At 43.5% G+C, this 14,903-nt stretch overlaps 1 protein-coding gene across 1 annotated transcript in view; it reads left to right on the top strand.

The window, feature by feature from the left end:
• Window positions 1-14,903, top strand: part of KIRREL3 (kirre like nephrin family adhesion molecule 3) — a 781,784-nt gene that overhangs the window by 631,534 nt on the left and 135,347 nt on the right. Inside the window, exon 5 of the mRNA XM_069080881.1 lies at window positions 10,524-10,673. Coding sequence (XP_068936982.1) covers window positions 10,524-10,673 — 150 coding nt within the window. The remainder of the gene's footprint in view (window positions 1-10,523; window positions 10,674-14,903) is intronic.

Below are 14,903 nucleotides of genomic sequence, written 5' to 3'. Positions count from 1 at the left end.
GGAAGGAAGGAAGGAAGGAAGGAAGGAAGGAAGGAAGGAAGGAAGGAGAAAGAATTGCTCTAAGTGATCGATTATGAAATAAATTGCCTTATAGAATCTAGTTTCAACTTTAATGTAATGGACCTATGAATGTCATTTATATTTTAGGAGTCAGGGGTATCCTTGTTCTTGGTGACCAGGGTCAAAGACTCCAAGCTCTTTCTCTCCTTCTAAATGCAAACCCAATCTTTAGGAAGGCAATATGACATAGTAGAAAGATTATTGAGCTGGAAACTAGAAGAATTGGACTAAAGTCTTATCTGTGTCAGTAACTGTATGACTTTGGTTACACATTTCATGGGTACATTTATATTTCAAGTCAGGAAACATGGTTTAGTGGATAGTACACTGGACTTGAATTCAGGAAGAACTAGATTAAAATCCTGCCCAGAACCCTTAGTAGCTGTGTGTCCTTGGTCACATCTTTTAATTTCCCTGTGTTTCGTTTCCCTAATCTGTAAAATGGGGTGGGGTTCAATTGATGATCTCCAAAGTTTCTTCCTGCTCTGAATCTATGATCTTCTGGTCCTATTACTTCAGTGGGTCTCAATTTCTTCATATAAATAAATAAAGTGAAGAAATGAGACTAAATTATCTCCAAGATTTCTTTCAGCTTTGAGAGTACAAATTGATGATGTCTTGATTAAAAAAATAAAAAAGGCAATAGACATCATGGGAAGCAGCAGGGTGTAAATGAAATAGAATTGAATTTGAGAGTCACAAGACCTGGGTTTAAGTCTTACTTCACACACTTACTAGCCCCTCTGAGATTATCTCCAATTTATCATAGCTACATAATACATTTACATATATGTGTCTGATTTTTACATAGCTGTTCATGTGTTGTCTCCCCCATTCGACTATAAACTTCTCGAGGGTAGGGATTACTTTTTGCCTTTCTCTGTATCCCCAGTACTTAGTATAGTGCCTGGTACAGAAGTAGTTCCTAAAAAGTGCTTGTTGACTGACAGATAGCTATGAAACCACTTAATTTCTCAGAACCTCAGTTTCTCCATCTGTTAAAGGGGATATTACCATTTGCTCTCCTTACCTTACTGGGTTCTTAGAAAGAAAATGCTTTGTAAATCTTAAAGTGTTACATAAATTTGAATTATGACTATAATTAACTGTGTGGCCATAGAGTTTTAACTTCTCTGGGAGGACTGTGATCTAATTTAGTCTCATTTCTTCATTTTATTAATTTATATGAAGAAATTGAGACCCACTGAAGTAATAGAACCAGATCATAGATTCAAAGCAGGAAGAAATTTTGGAGATCATCAATTGAACCCCACCCCATTTTACAGATTAGATTCCCTTCCATCTCTGATATGCTGTAAATTTAACTCTGTACCAACTTTAGCATTAACAGATCGGATTGATGTTCAGTTAACTGGTATGTCAGATTCCCCAAATTTGCCCTTCCTTCCATATAATTACCCATAATTTTCCAACCTAAATATTGGTTTCCCTTAATCATTCCTTAGACATATAGTAGTTAGGGCACTGGATTTGGAGTCAGAGGAGAAGCCATTTTTTCTGGGCCTTTGTTTCCCCATCTACAAAGTGGGGGGATGGCATTATATATTCTCCAGGGTGCCTTTTAGTTTTAACTCTGCCAGTGGATCTCCAACATTTTGGTTTCAGGATCCTTTTACATTCTTAAAAATTATTGAAGTCTCCCCAAAGAAATTTTATGTATGTGGGTTATGTTTGCTATGTTAGAAATTAAAACTTCTTATGAAAATAGTTTTGACTTCTTGGGCCTCCCGAAATGGTGTTGGGATCCCCAAGTGTGCTCAGAACACACTCTAAGAATCACTGTTTTGTACCTTCCATCAAAGGACGGGTCCTACTCATCACATTCATGGGTGATTTTAACAGCACGCACACATCTGAGAAAGACACCGAAAACATCTTGGCCAGTAATTGCCAAACCTTGGGCTGCCCACCCAACATCAGACAGCACCTCCTCTCCACTTGCAGTAAAAGAAATTGAAGCAATCTCTTGGCCACTTTGTTGTTTTTTAGTCCTACACTTTGTGACCCCATTTTGGGATTTTCTTGGCAAAGATACTTGGGGTAGTTTGCCATTTCCTTCTCCAGCTCATTTTATAGATGAAAAAACAGAGGTAAACAGGGTTAAGTGACTTGCCCAGATTAACGCAGCCAATAAATGTGGGAGGCCAGATTTGAACTCAGGAAGAAGAGTGTTCCTAATCCCAGGTCCAGCGCTCTATCCACTGTTAAGGGATCCCCTGACCTTGTCTTTTTGAGTTGCCAAATGTTCCAGAGACACTGCATGCAGGAGGCCCTGAATGTGTAAAGGGTACAAAGCTCCCCACCCCCAGCTGATATAATTTGTTGTTTGCACCTCAAGCAGGATTCCCTGTGTGTCCTTGGGAGGCAAGACAGGTGCCAGCCAGTCTGTGCCAGGCTGGAATCATGTTTATGTAGCCGGGGTCCTTTGCAGATAGCGGACCCTCCTATCTTCATAGTCTAGGAGTTTCCAAGGGACAAAAATTCAGCTTCTGCCATTGCCTTGATCCTCCCCTTCGGGAGGTGTTACTACATCTTTCCCCTCCTGTGCCATGCCCCTTCCTGTTTTCTCCTCCTCCTTTTGCTGTGTGTCTTAAATACAAAAACTTCTGCAAGGATTGTGAACTCTTTGGGTTCCACATGCATGTTCATTTCTCTTTTTTTGTTGTTGTTTTGTTTATTTTTTTGGAGGGGGGGAAGGCAGGGCAATTGGGGTTAAGTGACTTGCCCAAGGTCACACGGCTAGTAACTGTTAAGTGTCTGAGGTAAAATTTGAACTCAGGTCCTTCTGACTCCAGGGCCAGTGTTCTATTCACTGTACCACCTAGTGGCCCCCCAATGCATGTTCATTTCTCCTGTAATAAACCTGGCTTTCACATAAGTCTCATAACGTTGTGATTGCTTGTTGACATCACCTTGCCACCTAGTTGCCCACTCACTCTTGGCCACCTAGAAAAAAACAACCACTGCCCCTTGGGATGAGTAAGTGAGTGACCCTTTTCAAGCTGCTGACATGCTATGCATTCACCTAATATAGCAGAGCAGAGAGTGAGGCTTCTTTAGCTAAGAAGTAACTGTCTCCCATAGGGTATACAGCTATAGAAAAAAAAATAAAAAGTAAAGTGCCTTCAGGAACACGATGGCCAGAAAATTAATATTTTAAAATGTGAGTTATGTCTTGCCAGAGATATATGTTGAAACATTAGAGCAATGGTCAATATATTCACAGGATCTGAATGTTACAGCCCAACTGAGCATGGATAAAATACATAATAATCTCTCCAAAATATACTGTCTGTTGCCATAAAGTTTAAGTAGTATGGAAACCAGCCAGTATCAAAGAATCTGAAGTCCCTCCACCATCCATAACCGGGGAAAGAGACATTCTTCCCAACCCCAAATAGCTGCCCTGGGTTTGGCCAGGCATCACTTACTAATTAAGGAAACTGTATTCCTTGCCAGATGTTTTCAGCCAGACTACGGATGACCTAAGGTTGTAAATGGGCAGACAAAAGGAGACCATCTGGAGGTCAGGAGGGACAATCCACATAATAAATAATCTAATTACATTTAAATTTATATAGTACCTTGGGCAGCTAGGTGGGTGCAGTAGATGGAATGTCAGGTCTGGAGTCGGAAGACCCATCTTTCTAAGTTCCAATCTGGACTCAAACATTAGCTGTGTGACCCTGGGCAAGTCACTTTACCCTGTTTGCCTCAGTTTCCTTATCTGTAAAATAAGCTTAAGAAAAATGTGCGAACTTCTCCAGTTTCTTTGCCAAGAAAACCCCAAATGGGGTTATGCAGAATCGAACATGACTGAAACAACTCAGTAACAACAAAGCAACCAAAAAGTTGTTTCAATTTCTTTTATTACAAGTATAGAGGAGAAGGCAGACTGACTGAAAACTGATCAGACAGTATGCCAGGCACTATGCTAAGCGATGGGGTGCACAGAAAGGTTAACAAAAAGTCCCTACTCTCAAAAATCTCACTATCTAAAGGGGTAGACAACAGGCAAACAACTCTGCACAAAAAAAGATACATACAGGACAAATCAGGAATTGCCCCAGAGGGAAGGCAATAAGATTAAGGAGGATTGGGAAAAGCTTCTTGGCAAAAGTTTAAAAAGTAAGTGGTCAAGGCGGCTAGGTGGCACAGTGAATAGAGCACTGGCCTGGAGTTAGAGGACCTGAGCTCAAATCCAGACTCAGACACTTAACACTAACCATGTGACCTTGAGCAGGTCATTTAACCCCATTGCCTTGCCCTCCCCCCTCAAAAAAGAAAACAGTTAAAAAAGTAAGTGGTCTAGAAGTTTCCAGATGAAGAGGAAAAGATCCCCAAGTACGGAAGACTGCCGGTGGAAATGCTCAGATTCAGGAGATGGGGTGTCCTGTGGGAGGACAGCCAGGAGGCCCATGTCACTGGATCACAGTGAGATATGCAGTATAAGAATGAGAAGACAAAAGCTGAGATCAGAGAAGTAAACTGGGACTCGATTAAACCGATTTGCTAGAAGTCAAAGGACTAGTAAGTAGCAGGTCCAGATCAGTTGAAGGAACGGGAGATGTTTAGACTAGAGGAGATGCAGAGGGGATGTAACAATAACAATCACAGCTATCATTTATAGTGTGCTCTAAGGTTTGCATGTCCCTTTACATATGCTGTCTCATTTGATCCTTACTATGACCCTGGGAGGTAGGTGCTAATGTTATTCTCATTTTACAGAGGAGACAGGAAAAAGCTAAGTGACTTGCTGAGGTTCATAAGCCAGTAAGTGCCTGGGGTCGCATTTGAGCTCCGGTCTTTCTGACTCCAAGTGGACTGTACTATCTAGTAGTCTGGTATGCCTAATGTGATAGCGATCTTCTAATATTTCAAAGGCTGTCACACCCTGCTCAGTCCCGGAGGGCAGAATTAGAAGAGTAGGGAGATTCCAAGTCCAGGGTTCCTTCCACTCCTCCTCCCTGCCTCCCGATCAGACGGAGAGTTGACTGCACAGCATTCTGTACTGCTGGGGCAAAGGAGGGGACTAGATGTCCAAGAGCTGTCTTCTTCTTGTGCCAGGATCCAGGCTATTATCCTCAGTCTGAATCAATAATCAGTCCTCAAAGTTAAAAAAAGACGTTGGATATCGAGTCCAACCTGCAATTAAATAGGCGTCCCCTCCACAACATTCCAAGTGACCTCTGATTGAGGACTTCCCAGGATGAGGAACTCACTACCCACCTGCCCAGAGGGAGACAATGATTTAATAGGTATGCAACCTCACCATTTTGGTTCTCCTGATAAAAACAAGATTGGGTTTCCCTTCCAGACCCAAGGAAACCAAACATCTGCTTTGTACGGAAGAAGCCCTTGCCCTGTCACATATCCCAAAAATATCAATATCAAAATAACGACAAATATCGAAGTGTTTATTAGTGAATATGAAACAGATCCCTCACTCCCTGATGGAGAGGTAATGATATAATGCAGGGAAAGATAAACATTTTGAGATATGACTAACATGGCAACTACATAGATCAATATTAAAGGTTTTTTATTTTTTGTTTTCATTTAATTTGGAGGGAGTTTATGGCAGGAACAGATTAATTTTTAAAAAATACTTGTTACTGAAGCAGCTAGGTGATACAGTGAATAGAGTACTGGCCCTGGAGTCAGGAGGACCTGAGTTCAAATCCAGCTTCAGACAATTGAAACACTTGCTAGCTGTGTGACCTTGGACCAGTCACTTAACCCAATTGCCTTGCATTCCCCCCCAAAGGAAAAAAAAAAGAAAAAAATACTTGTTATTTATAAAATTTAAAAATAAAAACAAATTTGAAATATGTATGTATGTATTTATGTTGATCCTTTCAACTGAATCCAATTCAGTAAGGCAGAAGCCAGGCACCCTGAGGGAATGAGGGAACTGCAGTTTGAGAAATATTTATTTAGCATTTTGCTTCTGGCAACTATTTTACAAATGAAGAAACTGAGACCCAAAATATTTAAGTAATGTGCCTAGTACATAGTAGTGCTTGTAGAGTGAGCAATGTGCCAGAGATAGTACTGGGAATCTAGTCCCACACTCATTTTATCCCATTTGACTATTGTCTCATTTAGGTCACAAAAAACAATGAACAGGCTTGCCCTAAATACATTAAACACAAGTTACATAAATGGAAAATCCAGTCAAGGAAATGATTTATAAAAAATAGTTTCTTGTTCTGATGGGACATATTTCTCCTAAGGACCTCACTTAAAGAAAGCCAGGGAAGGTCGATGAGGAGAAAGAGATTCCCAAGCATGGAGACAGCCGGTGGAAATGCTCAGATTCAGGAGATGGGGTGTCCTGTGGGAGGACAGCCAGGAGGCCCATGTCACTGGATCACAGTGAGATATGCAGTATAAGAATGAGAAGACAAAAGCTGAGATCAGAGAAATAAACCGAGACTCAATTAAACTGATTTGCTACAAGTCACATAGCTAGCAAGTAGCAAAGCCCAGAGCAGTTGAAGGAACTGGGGATGTTTCTCAAACATCATCTCCTAAGTCCCCAGTGATCTAGGGAAGGAAGGAAAGGATAATTTTGTTCTCCCCATTTGACAGATAGGCAAACAGAGTCACAGATGGCAAGACAGTTGGTAAACACAGAACACAACCCAAATCCAGGTGTCCTGATTCCCAGCCCAGTACCCTGTCTGTGAGACAGCAAATCTTTTCCACTCCCCTGGGGTCCCCCTGTCTGCATACCCCTCAGTGTGACTTTCAGCTGGGCTCTTCTCAGTTCACAAATTCACTGGTTTTCCTCTGGGATTTCAAGAGAGAAAAATTTCTGAGGAAGGATTCAGGGGCGGGAAACCGCCATGGCAATGAATGCTTCTGGGTGTGCATTTTCCAGAGAAGCTGCCAATTCTTAGGATAGCATCACAGCTAGTCTTCTAATTAGCCAAATACAAACAAACCCATCATTTGTGTTTTCTGTAGCTCATGAGAGCAAAGTCCTGCTGCTCATAGCTTGCAAAACAACCAAATCCAAGAATAAGCCAAGATGCCTGCAGGAGTCCCAAGACTAATAACAGGGCAGGGGGATCCAGGAGAGAGGGCAAAGCAGGGAGAGAGGAGCCTGCTGCAAAGAGAACAGCAGCAGGGAAAAGATTAGAACAGAGAACCCTACCCCTTCACTGCTACCCAGCCCCACCCAGCCTGTCTCACCCAGCCCTGCTGGAGAGCAATTCACTCACCTGGGCTCCCGTCCCAAAGCACTGAAGAAGGAAATAAGGGAGACAGGGGGCAGCAAGCAGGGGCCTTAGGAAGCCCTCTCAGCCTCACATCAAGATAACCAGTTTTGTCATGTGACCTTGGGCAAGTCACTTAACCCCATTTGCCCTGCCTTCCCCCCTCCAAAAAGCAAAAAAAGAAGAAAGCCAGTTTTGTCCAAGTTTTTGTTTATGTTAGAAGAGTAATTGCAGAAACCAGTTTGTGAAGCACCTGATAGAATGTCAGTGATCCTTCAAATGCAGAAGGAAGATCCCCTGATTATAACTGGTGCTGGTCCCTTCCTCCCAGAGGTTCCCTGCTCACATCCCTAGGAGGCCACTTGGGATTTAGGATTAGGAGGCAATTTAGAATTCATCAAGTCCAACTTACCATACGGGGGAGAAGTCTTCTCTACAGCAAGCGTCAAGGATGCTGGAAAAAAGAAAGATAAGGATGCTGTAATCAGTGCTGATCTGGCCTCTCCTTGAACATCTCTAGTGATAAGAAGCTCACTACCAGACAAGGCAGCTTGTTCTTTTAATGAGTTTTTTAAAATCCTTATATGGGGCAGCTAGATGGCTCAGTGAATAGAGCACTGGCCCTGGAGTCAGGAAGACCTGAGTTCAAATCTGGCCTCAGACACTTGACATGTTTACTAGCTGTGTGACTTCGGGCAAGTCACTTAACTCCAATTGCCTTGCCTTCCCCCTCCAAAAAAAAGAAAAAATCCTTATGTCTAGACAAATACAATATCCTTATGACTTTCTTTTATTGGCTCTAGTTTTGCCTTCTAGAATAAGACACTGTCTGTTCTCTCTTCCAAATGACCAAGCTTTAAGACATTTAAAGAGAATGATTGGGCTTCCCTAAATTTCTTCTAAACACCTCTGGTTGCTACAACTGTTCCCCACATGACAGTTTTGAATCATTTCCCCATGCTAGGTACCCTTCTCTGGATAGTCCCCAGCAGGAGGGAAGACCTTGAAGTCTAGAGGATGCAGCATCAAGTCCTGTCTGTGGTGTTAATTAGCCATATGACCTAGGTAAATTATTTAACCTCTCTGAACCTCAATTTACTCATCCGTCAAATGAGAACAATGCTAATTATACTACTTATAACACAGGGTTATGGTTATGGTGAACAAAGCAATCTGAGACCTTAGAGTGTTATATAAAAGTGAATTGCCATTGGATCTAGACCTGTGATTCCCTTCCTGTGGGGGATTCCCAGTATAGAGACTCCCTCCATGGAAGCAGATCAGCAGCTCCTATATAAATTAGCATCTTAAAAAATTGACTGGAGCCCTGGGAGATCAAGTGGTTTGCCTACAGCAAGTATGTGTCAGAAGCAAGATTTCACCCCAGGTCATCCTAACTCCAAAACTGGCCATCCATTTCTCTCAAGCTGTTATTCTCTCAAAATGCCATGCCTAGACCTGGACAAAATACAGCAGACATCATTTAACCAAGGCAGCATAAAGTAAGGGGAGCCCATTTCTCAGATCTCAACTGTACTTTCCAACATCATGAAGGTTAGCTGAAGTCAAAGGGAGTGACTAGCAGGGAGGTGGTATCTCCTGACCTCTCTATCCCTCTCTCAAGCAAGGTAGAGATGGGACCTGGAGAAGGGAGCACTCACTTTGGGAGTTGCCCTTCTTTGTATGACTGACCCATGCTCTGCCCTGGTTAAGCCAAAGGTCAAGAGTAGTCAACAGATTCTCTCCAGCACAGACCTTCTGGATGCTTCAGTCAAGAATAAAGATTTACAAGACTACACTGTCAGTTTAAAGAACTTAACTCATTAGAATTTAAATTAGACCCTACATTGTGAGACTGGATTAATGATTTATCATTTTCATTGAGTATTTATCTATTATTCATTACAAAAAGCAAAGGCTGGGGGAGGGGGGCATTCCCTAAGTGCTCTGGGTCCCATAAAGGCTTAATTGGTGGATGGAAGAGATAACTGAATAAAGCTTAAAGGCTGTTGTTCCAGGAGACCACACACTCTCAGACAGTAGGCACTGGCTTTTGTTGTTGTTGCTGTTGTTCAGTCATTTCAATCCAGCCTTGTCCAACTCTCTGTGACCCCATTTGACTTGGCAAAGATACTGGAGTGGTTTGCCATTCCCCCTCCAGCTCATTTTGCAAATGAGGAAACTGAGGCAAGCAGGATTAAGTGACTTGCCCAGGGTCATATATCTAGTAAATGTCTGAGGCCTAATTTGAACTCAGGTTTTCCTGACTCTAGATTCAACATTCTATCTACTGTACCACAATCCAATACTTCTACATCCTATCACTGTTAACAAAAATCCTTCATTGGCCCACATCATCCCAGCTTCACCCCAGCCTTGCCTTCTTTGCCTCTCACCCCTTTCCCTCCCTCCGTACAAGTCTCCAGAGCCGTGAGTGGCAGTGTTGGTAGCCAGGCCCCGAAATTGAGAACAGGGTAGATGGGCAGAGAGATTCCCCAGGGCACAAGGCCAAGGGGAGACAACCCACTACACCATTTTGCCCAATTATAAGAACATAGATTTTGAGCTATTAGGACCTTAAAGGTCTAGTCCAACTCCTTCGTTTTACAGATAAGGAAACTGAGGTCTTACCCAGGGTCATATAGCTAGCAAGTGAAGGGATTAGGATATGAGTCCAGATCCTCTGACTCACAAACTAGCACTCTTTGGGAGTGAAGACAAGAACTCTGAAACACAATCCCCCCCCACCCAAATGATACCATGAGGCTGATGCTCATGGGGTTCCCAGCTAGGGGAAGGGGGCAGGCCCAGGCCAAGGCTTCTATGGGGTCTGGAGGGAAAAGTGGTAAACTGGCTATTTCCAATATTAGCAAAATTGTTCTTGCTGACTAGGTGGTAAACTTAGTTGTTTCTACTTCTTTAAGTTCTGTCAGCAGCCTGGGGCAAAGTCCCAATCAACCCACCCTCGATATAGCTCTAAATATTATCCAGAACACAAATTTTACATTTCCCACTTTCTACTTTCCAAGGTAGCTAAGAAAATTATATGCACCTCCCTGTTCAGTCTATGCTCCAGCTCCTCTGGCTCCACCACCTTTCCTGGGCTGACACAAGGCAGCCCTTTCTTTCTTACACTGACTTGTCTCCCACCTTCCTCCTCTAATTCCCCTCACCTCTATTCTCTTACACGCTTATTTGACTTGCCTGTTGTCCCTGCAGGTTACCCACAGTACCTCGTGGTAGGAAATCACTTGTCTGGGGAGCATCACCTGAAGATTCTTCGGGCAGAGCTACAAGATGATGCTGTATATGAATGCCAGGCCATCCAGGCGGCAATCCGGTCACGCCCAGCCCGCCTCACCGTTCTTGGTAAGAATTCTGATCTTGACAAGTGACAGGGGTGTGGACTGACATATGGATCTAAAAAGACACAAGAAAATTCTCTTTAATTTAATTCAGTATTTTCCATAACATGGCTTTAGCTTACCTTACCAACTTTAGTTAACATTACTCCCCTTCACATAGTCTACATTATGGTCAAACTGGACTATGAGTTGTCCCCCAACCTCAAGGATGTCTTCCCCCACTTTTGTACATAAAGGCAGTTCCCTTGGCCTAGAATGCATTGCTTCCTTCTGCCCATCTTTCAGAATCCTTCCATTCACCAACATTTCAATTCAGATACCACCTTTTCTATGAAGTTTCCTTGGTACCTTCTCCTCCTCACCCCACTTAAAAGGTCCTCTCCCTCCTTAGATTTCCCTAGATCCCTCCATCTATTCTCTCTTTGGCCTCGACTACCCCCACTTTATATTGTGTTTGTCTATGTACAGATATGGTAGAATGTCATCTCCCCAAAGGGAGGCTCTGAATATAGATTTTTATCTCTGTATCCCCTACAACTAACACACTGTAGGTGCTTAATAAATGCTTCTTGTATTGAACCAAAGCTTGAGCCTGAAAGCTTAGGGCATTGCTGCTCCCTTACTGTCTTTCTCCCTCACCCTGCCCTACCCTAACCTTTTTTCCATATCACATAATCCTAGTAATAACTCCTTTTAATAATAATAGCTAGCAGTTATGTGCCAGACTCTGTGTTAAGCATTTTACAAATATTATCTCTTTTGATCCTTATACTCTGTGAAGTAGGTGCTATTATTATCCCCATTTTACAGTTGAGGAAACTGAGGCAAAAAATGTTAAATGACTTGCCCAAGGTCACACTGCTCATAAGGGTCTAAGGCTATATTTAAATACATCTTTTTTACTCCAGGCCCAGCACTCTATCTGCTGTGCCACCAGTTGCTGTAATATTTTAAAGTCTTCCTTTCATGGTTCTCATCAGCTCCAAATCTTCCTGGGAAAGCATTCATCCAGTCTTATATAGAGGTGGACAAATTAACCCAGTGAATTTATAAGATCTGAAATTCTCCAAGTTGGAGCTCAACCCTCCCATATCTTCCCTCTCAACTTGCAGTCAATCTGTCAATAATGTGCACTTAATATCCGTCCTGTGTCAAGCTTCGTAAACAGTAATGATATTGCGTATTTGTATAGAAGCCATACGAGGGAATGAGTAATGTTAGACTTGGAGTCACATTCCACCTTCCTGGATTCAAATTCCACCTTTAGTGTGGGCAAGCCACTGATGTCTGAGGCTCCAGCAACTTTCTAGGAATTATCTACCAGGTTATAGATGGGTTACAATCAACATTGATGAGGGAAGCTCCTGCACTAACAAAATCAGAGACACTTGACATGGTGGATGTGATATTTGCATCCAACATTATTATTTTCCAGCACATTTTCACATATGTTATCTCATTTAACCCTTGGAATTAATAATATTAATACGCTTGGTATGCAGGCATTGTCTGAAAACAAAACTGAAGTTCAGAGATGTTAAGGGACTTAGCCAAGGTCATATGACAAGTACCTAGTGGAACTGGGATGGGATGATTCAGCTCAGTCCAATGGTTTTTGCATCGTACCACGCTGCTGTACACATCAAAGCAATATTAGGCCCCCAGCATGGGATCAAGCATGTGACGCTGGAGCAAGAAAGATGGAGGACTCTGCCTACCCCACCTGTGAGCCAGAGCCCATGTCTGACAGCAGGCTCAGCAGCCTGGGATGCTGCCTCCGTGTATGGGCAGATGAGGAGCAGCAGCGGCTGTTCAGAGATTAAATATTTAAGAGTTTGTCACATTGTTTTCAGATCTACATGGCTAAATGCACTGGGACAGATCTTTCCAAACACTCCAGCAGACAGGCCCCTCAGGATCACTTACCAAGAGCCAAGTTGAGCTTCTAGAGGGGGGAAGGATGAGCCCCCTAAGTAAACCTCAGAAATCTCCCTTAACCTTTGATTTTCCCTTATTGCAAGAAAAAGGGAAAGGCAAAGGTTAAGGGAGCTGGAAGTACAGAGTAAGGAAAACACAGGAAAGCAAGAATGACGTTCATTCTCTCCTGCAAAGGAAGAGCTTGGAAGGGGTTCTGTTAGTACACAGAGAATTGCAAGATTCCAGGGGTGATAGAAGGAACCCTGGGAGGTAATAAACCTTAGTGGAGACCATGCGGTCCATCCGCCATGACTGCAGATAGGACCCTGACAAAGCTACCCCAGGGAGATGAGAGTCTGACACAATGCCTTACACATTGGCAACATTCAGGAAATATTGTGACTTGGAAGGCAAGGGGAGAAGAGGAAGGGAAAGGAAGGGAGGATAGAGGAAGAGGTGAGAAGGAAGGCAAGAGAGTGGAGGAGAAGGCAAAGGAGGGGAAGATAGGGAAAAGGAGGGGAAGGGAAAGGGTAAAAAGAAGGTGGGCTACACCACGATATGGAGTTAGCCAGTAAGAACAATACACAGGCTCCAAAAACCTTCCAGTCTGGAATAAAGCAGTCGCTACCTCTTAACCCTCTCCCTAACCCATCCCCATTAAGGAACCTAAAGCCTTTCCACCTTCCTACCTCCAGCTTACAAGCCATGTTTCTGAGAATAGTGTCTTGGGATCTGAGGTTAACAGCCCCCACTTCACTTCAGGCTACATTCCAGTCCCCCTGGTGCTTTACGATGCCAAGAGGCAGCCCATAGAACTCTTCTCCCTTCTGCCTGCCCCCTTCCCAATTGCACGGCCTTGTACTACCTGCTGAACACTGGATATCTATGGAAGTGATGTTCCTTTGGGATTTGGAGATCAGCTGGGGGACATGGACTGTTTCTTGATCTCAGTCTGGCCTAGAATACTCCCCTCTGATGAAGAGAAAGTGACTGTAAGAGTTCATCTTGTCCATGACAGCAACTGGGCGAGGGACCAGACCTGGGATTACATTGGGCTAGGGAATTCCCAGGTGAGGAAACTCCCTTTACCAAAGCAGGTCAGCACCTTCTCTGCAACTTAACGCCAGGAGAGTTGCCTAGAGCCCTGGGAGGTTACATGATTTGCCCAGAGTCACACATCCAAGACACATCAGAGGCAGGTTTGGGAGGCTTTGAGGGAAATGCTCTATTCACGATGCTGTGCTATGTTGCCTCTCATAAGAGCAGTAACAACAAGAAAAATAGTTCATGTTTTAAGAAGTGTTTTAAGAGTGCTGGATTTGGAGCTTAAAGGACCTAGTTTCAAATCCTACCACAGACTATGATTCCACCCCAAATCTAGTCCCCTTTCCACCATCCACTCCCAAACCCCTGCCTTAATGGAGGACCACACCTCTAGCCACACCCAGAGATATCTCCACATCTAGAGGGTCTCTGGTTCCATCTGGCTCAAAGGTTTCCTGTCAGTAGACATGGATGGATCAGTTCTTCTGACTGGCTAGGTTCCTTTCATCTGTATCTAACCCACCCCACCTCCCACCCCAACTTGGCCCTGGGGAGGGACTCTACATAGAAAACAAGGACAACACTTTTTTCCTGGAAAGATGGAGCAGTGTCTATTTCTTTTCATTTGGAAGACCCAGGGAAGGGGAAAGAGATGTTCACCTAGCACCTAACTGACTCCCCCAACAAAGACCCCATCTGTTTTGCCACAACATCCTAGATCTGAAAAATGTCCTATCATATTCCCAGAGGGGACAGTGTTCCCTGCGTGCCAGGAATAGGAGAGCTTCCTAATTTAGTCTGTATTTGCCTGAGATAGATTTTTAATTAAATAAAGTAAGAGCGTGATTAGAACCTGCAGAAAATATGAGAGTCGAATCAGATGGTATTCCAGGAAAATTGCAAAGCAAACACTTTGGCTGGAACCTCTGGAGGTCCCCGGAGGTCCTCCATCAAAGCACCAAGTGAGGAGGGCAAATACAAGAGATTATATAGCCAACAGATGTGTGTTGTTAAAATATGCATCTGCCAGCAGCGTATTTTGAGAAGCCAGAGGGCTAGCTTGCAGAGCTGCCTGGGCTCATGAGACAGCATGCGCGCAGACCTCAGGCCCCCCTCCCCACCCTGGCAGCCAGGCCCAGAGTCACAGACACATAAATTAGCATTGTATTCCCAGATCTCTGATGCAATCAGCCAAGCAGAAACTTTGAACATAGAATTTGCTTCATTGGGAGTCCAGGGGCAGAGAAGATAGGACGGGAGGGGAGGGGAGGGG

Source organism: Petaurus breviceps, unplaced genomic scaffold (assembly GCF_028583685.1).
Source record: "Petaurus breviceps papuanus isolate PSGF00001 unplaced genomic scaffold, PetGlider_PUasm1.0 91133, whole genome shotgun sequence".
Classification (NCBI taxonomy): Eukaryota; Metazoa; Chordata; class Mammalia; order Diprotodontia; family Petauridae; genus Petaurus; species Petaurus breviceps.
This window is presented reverse-complemented; position numbering and strand designations above follow the sequence as displayed.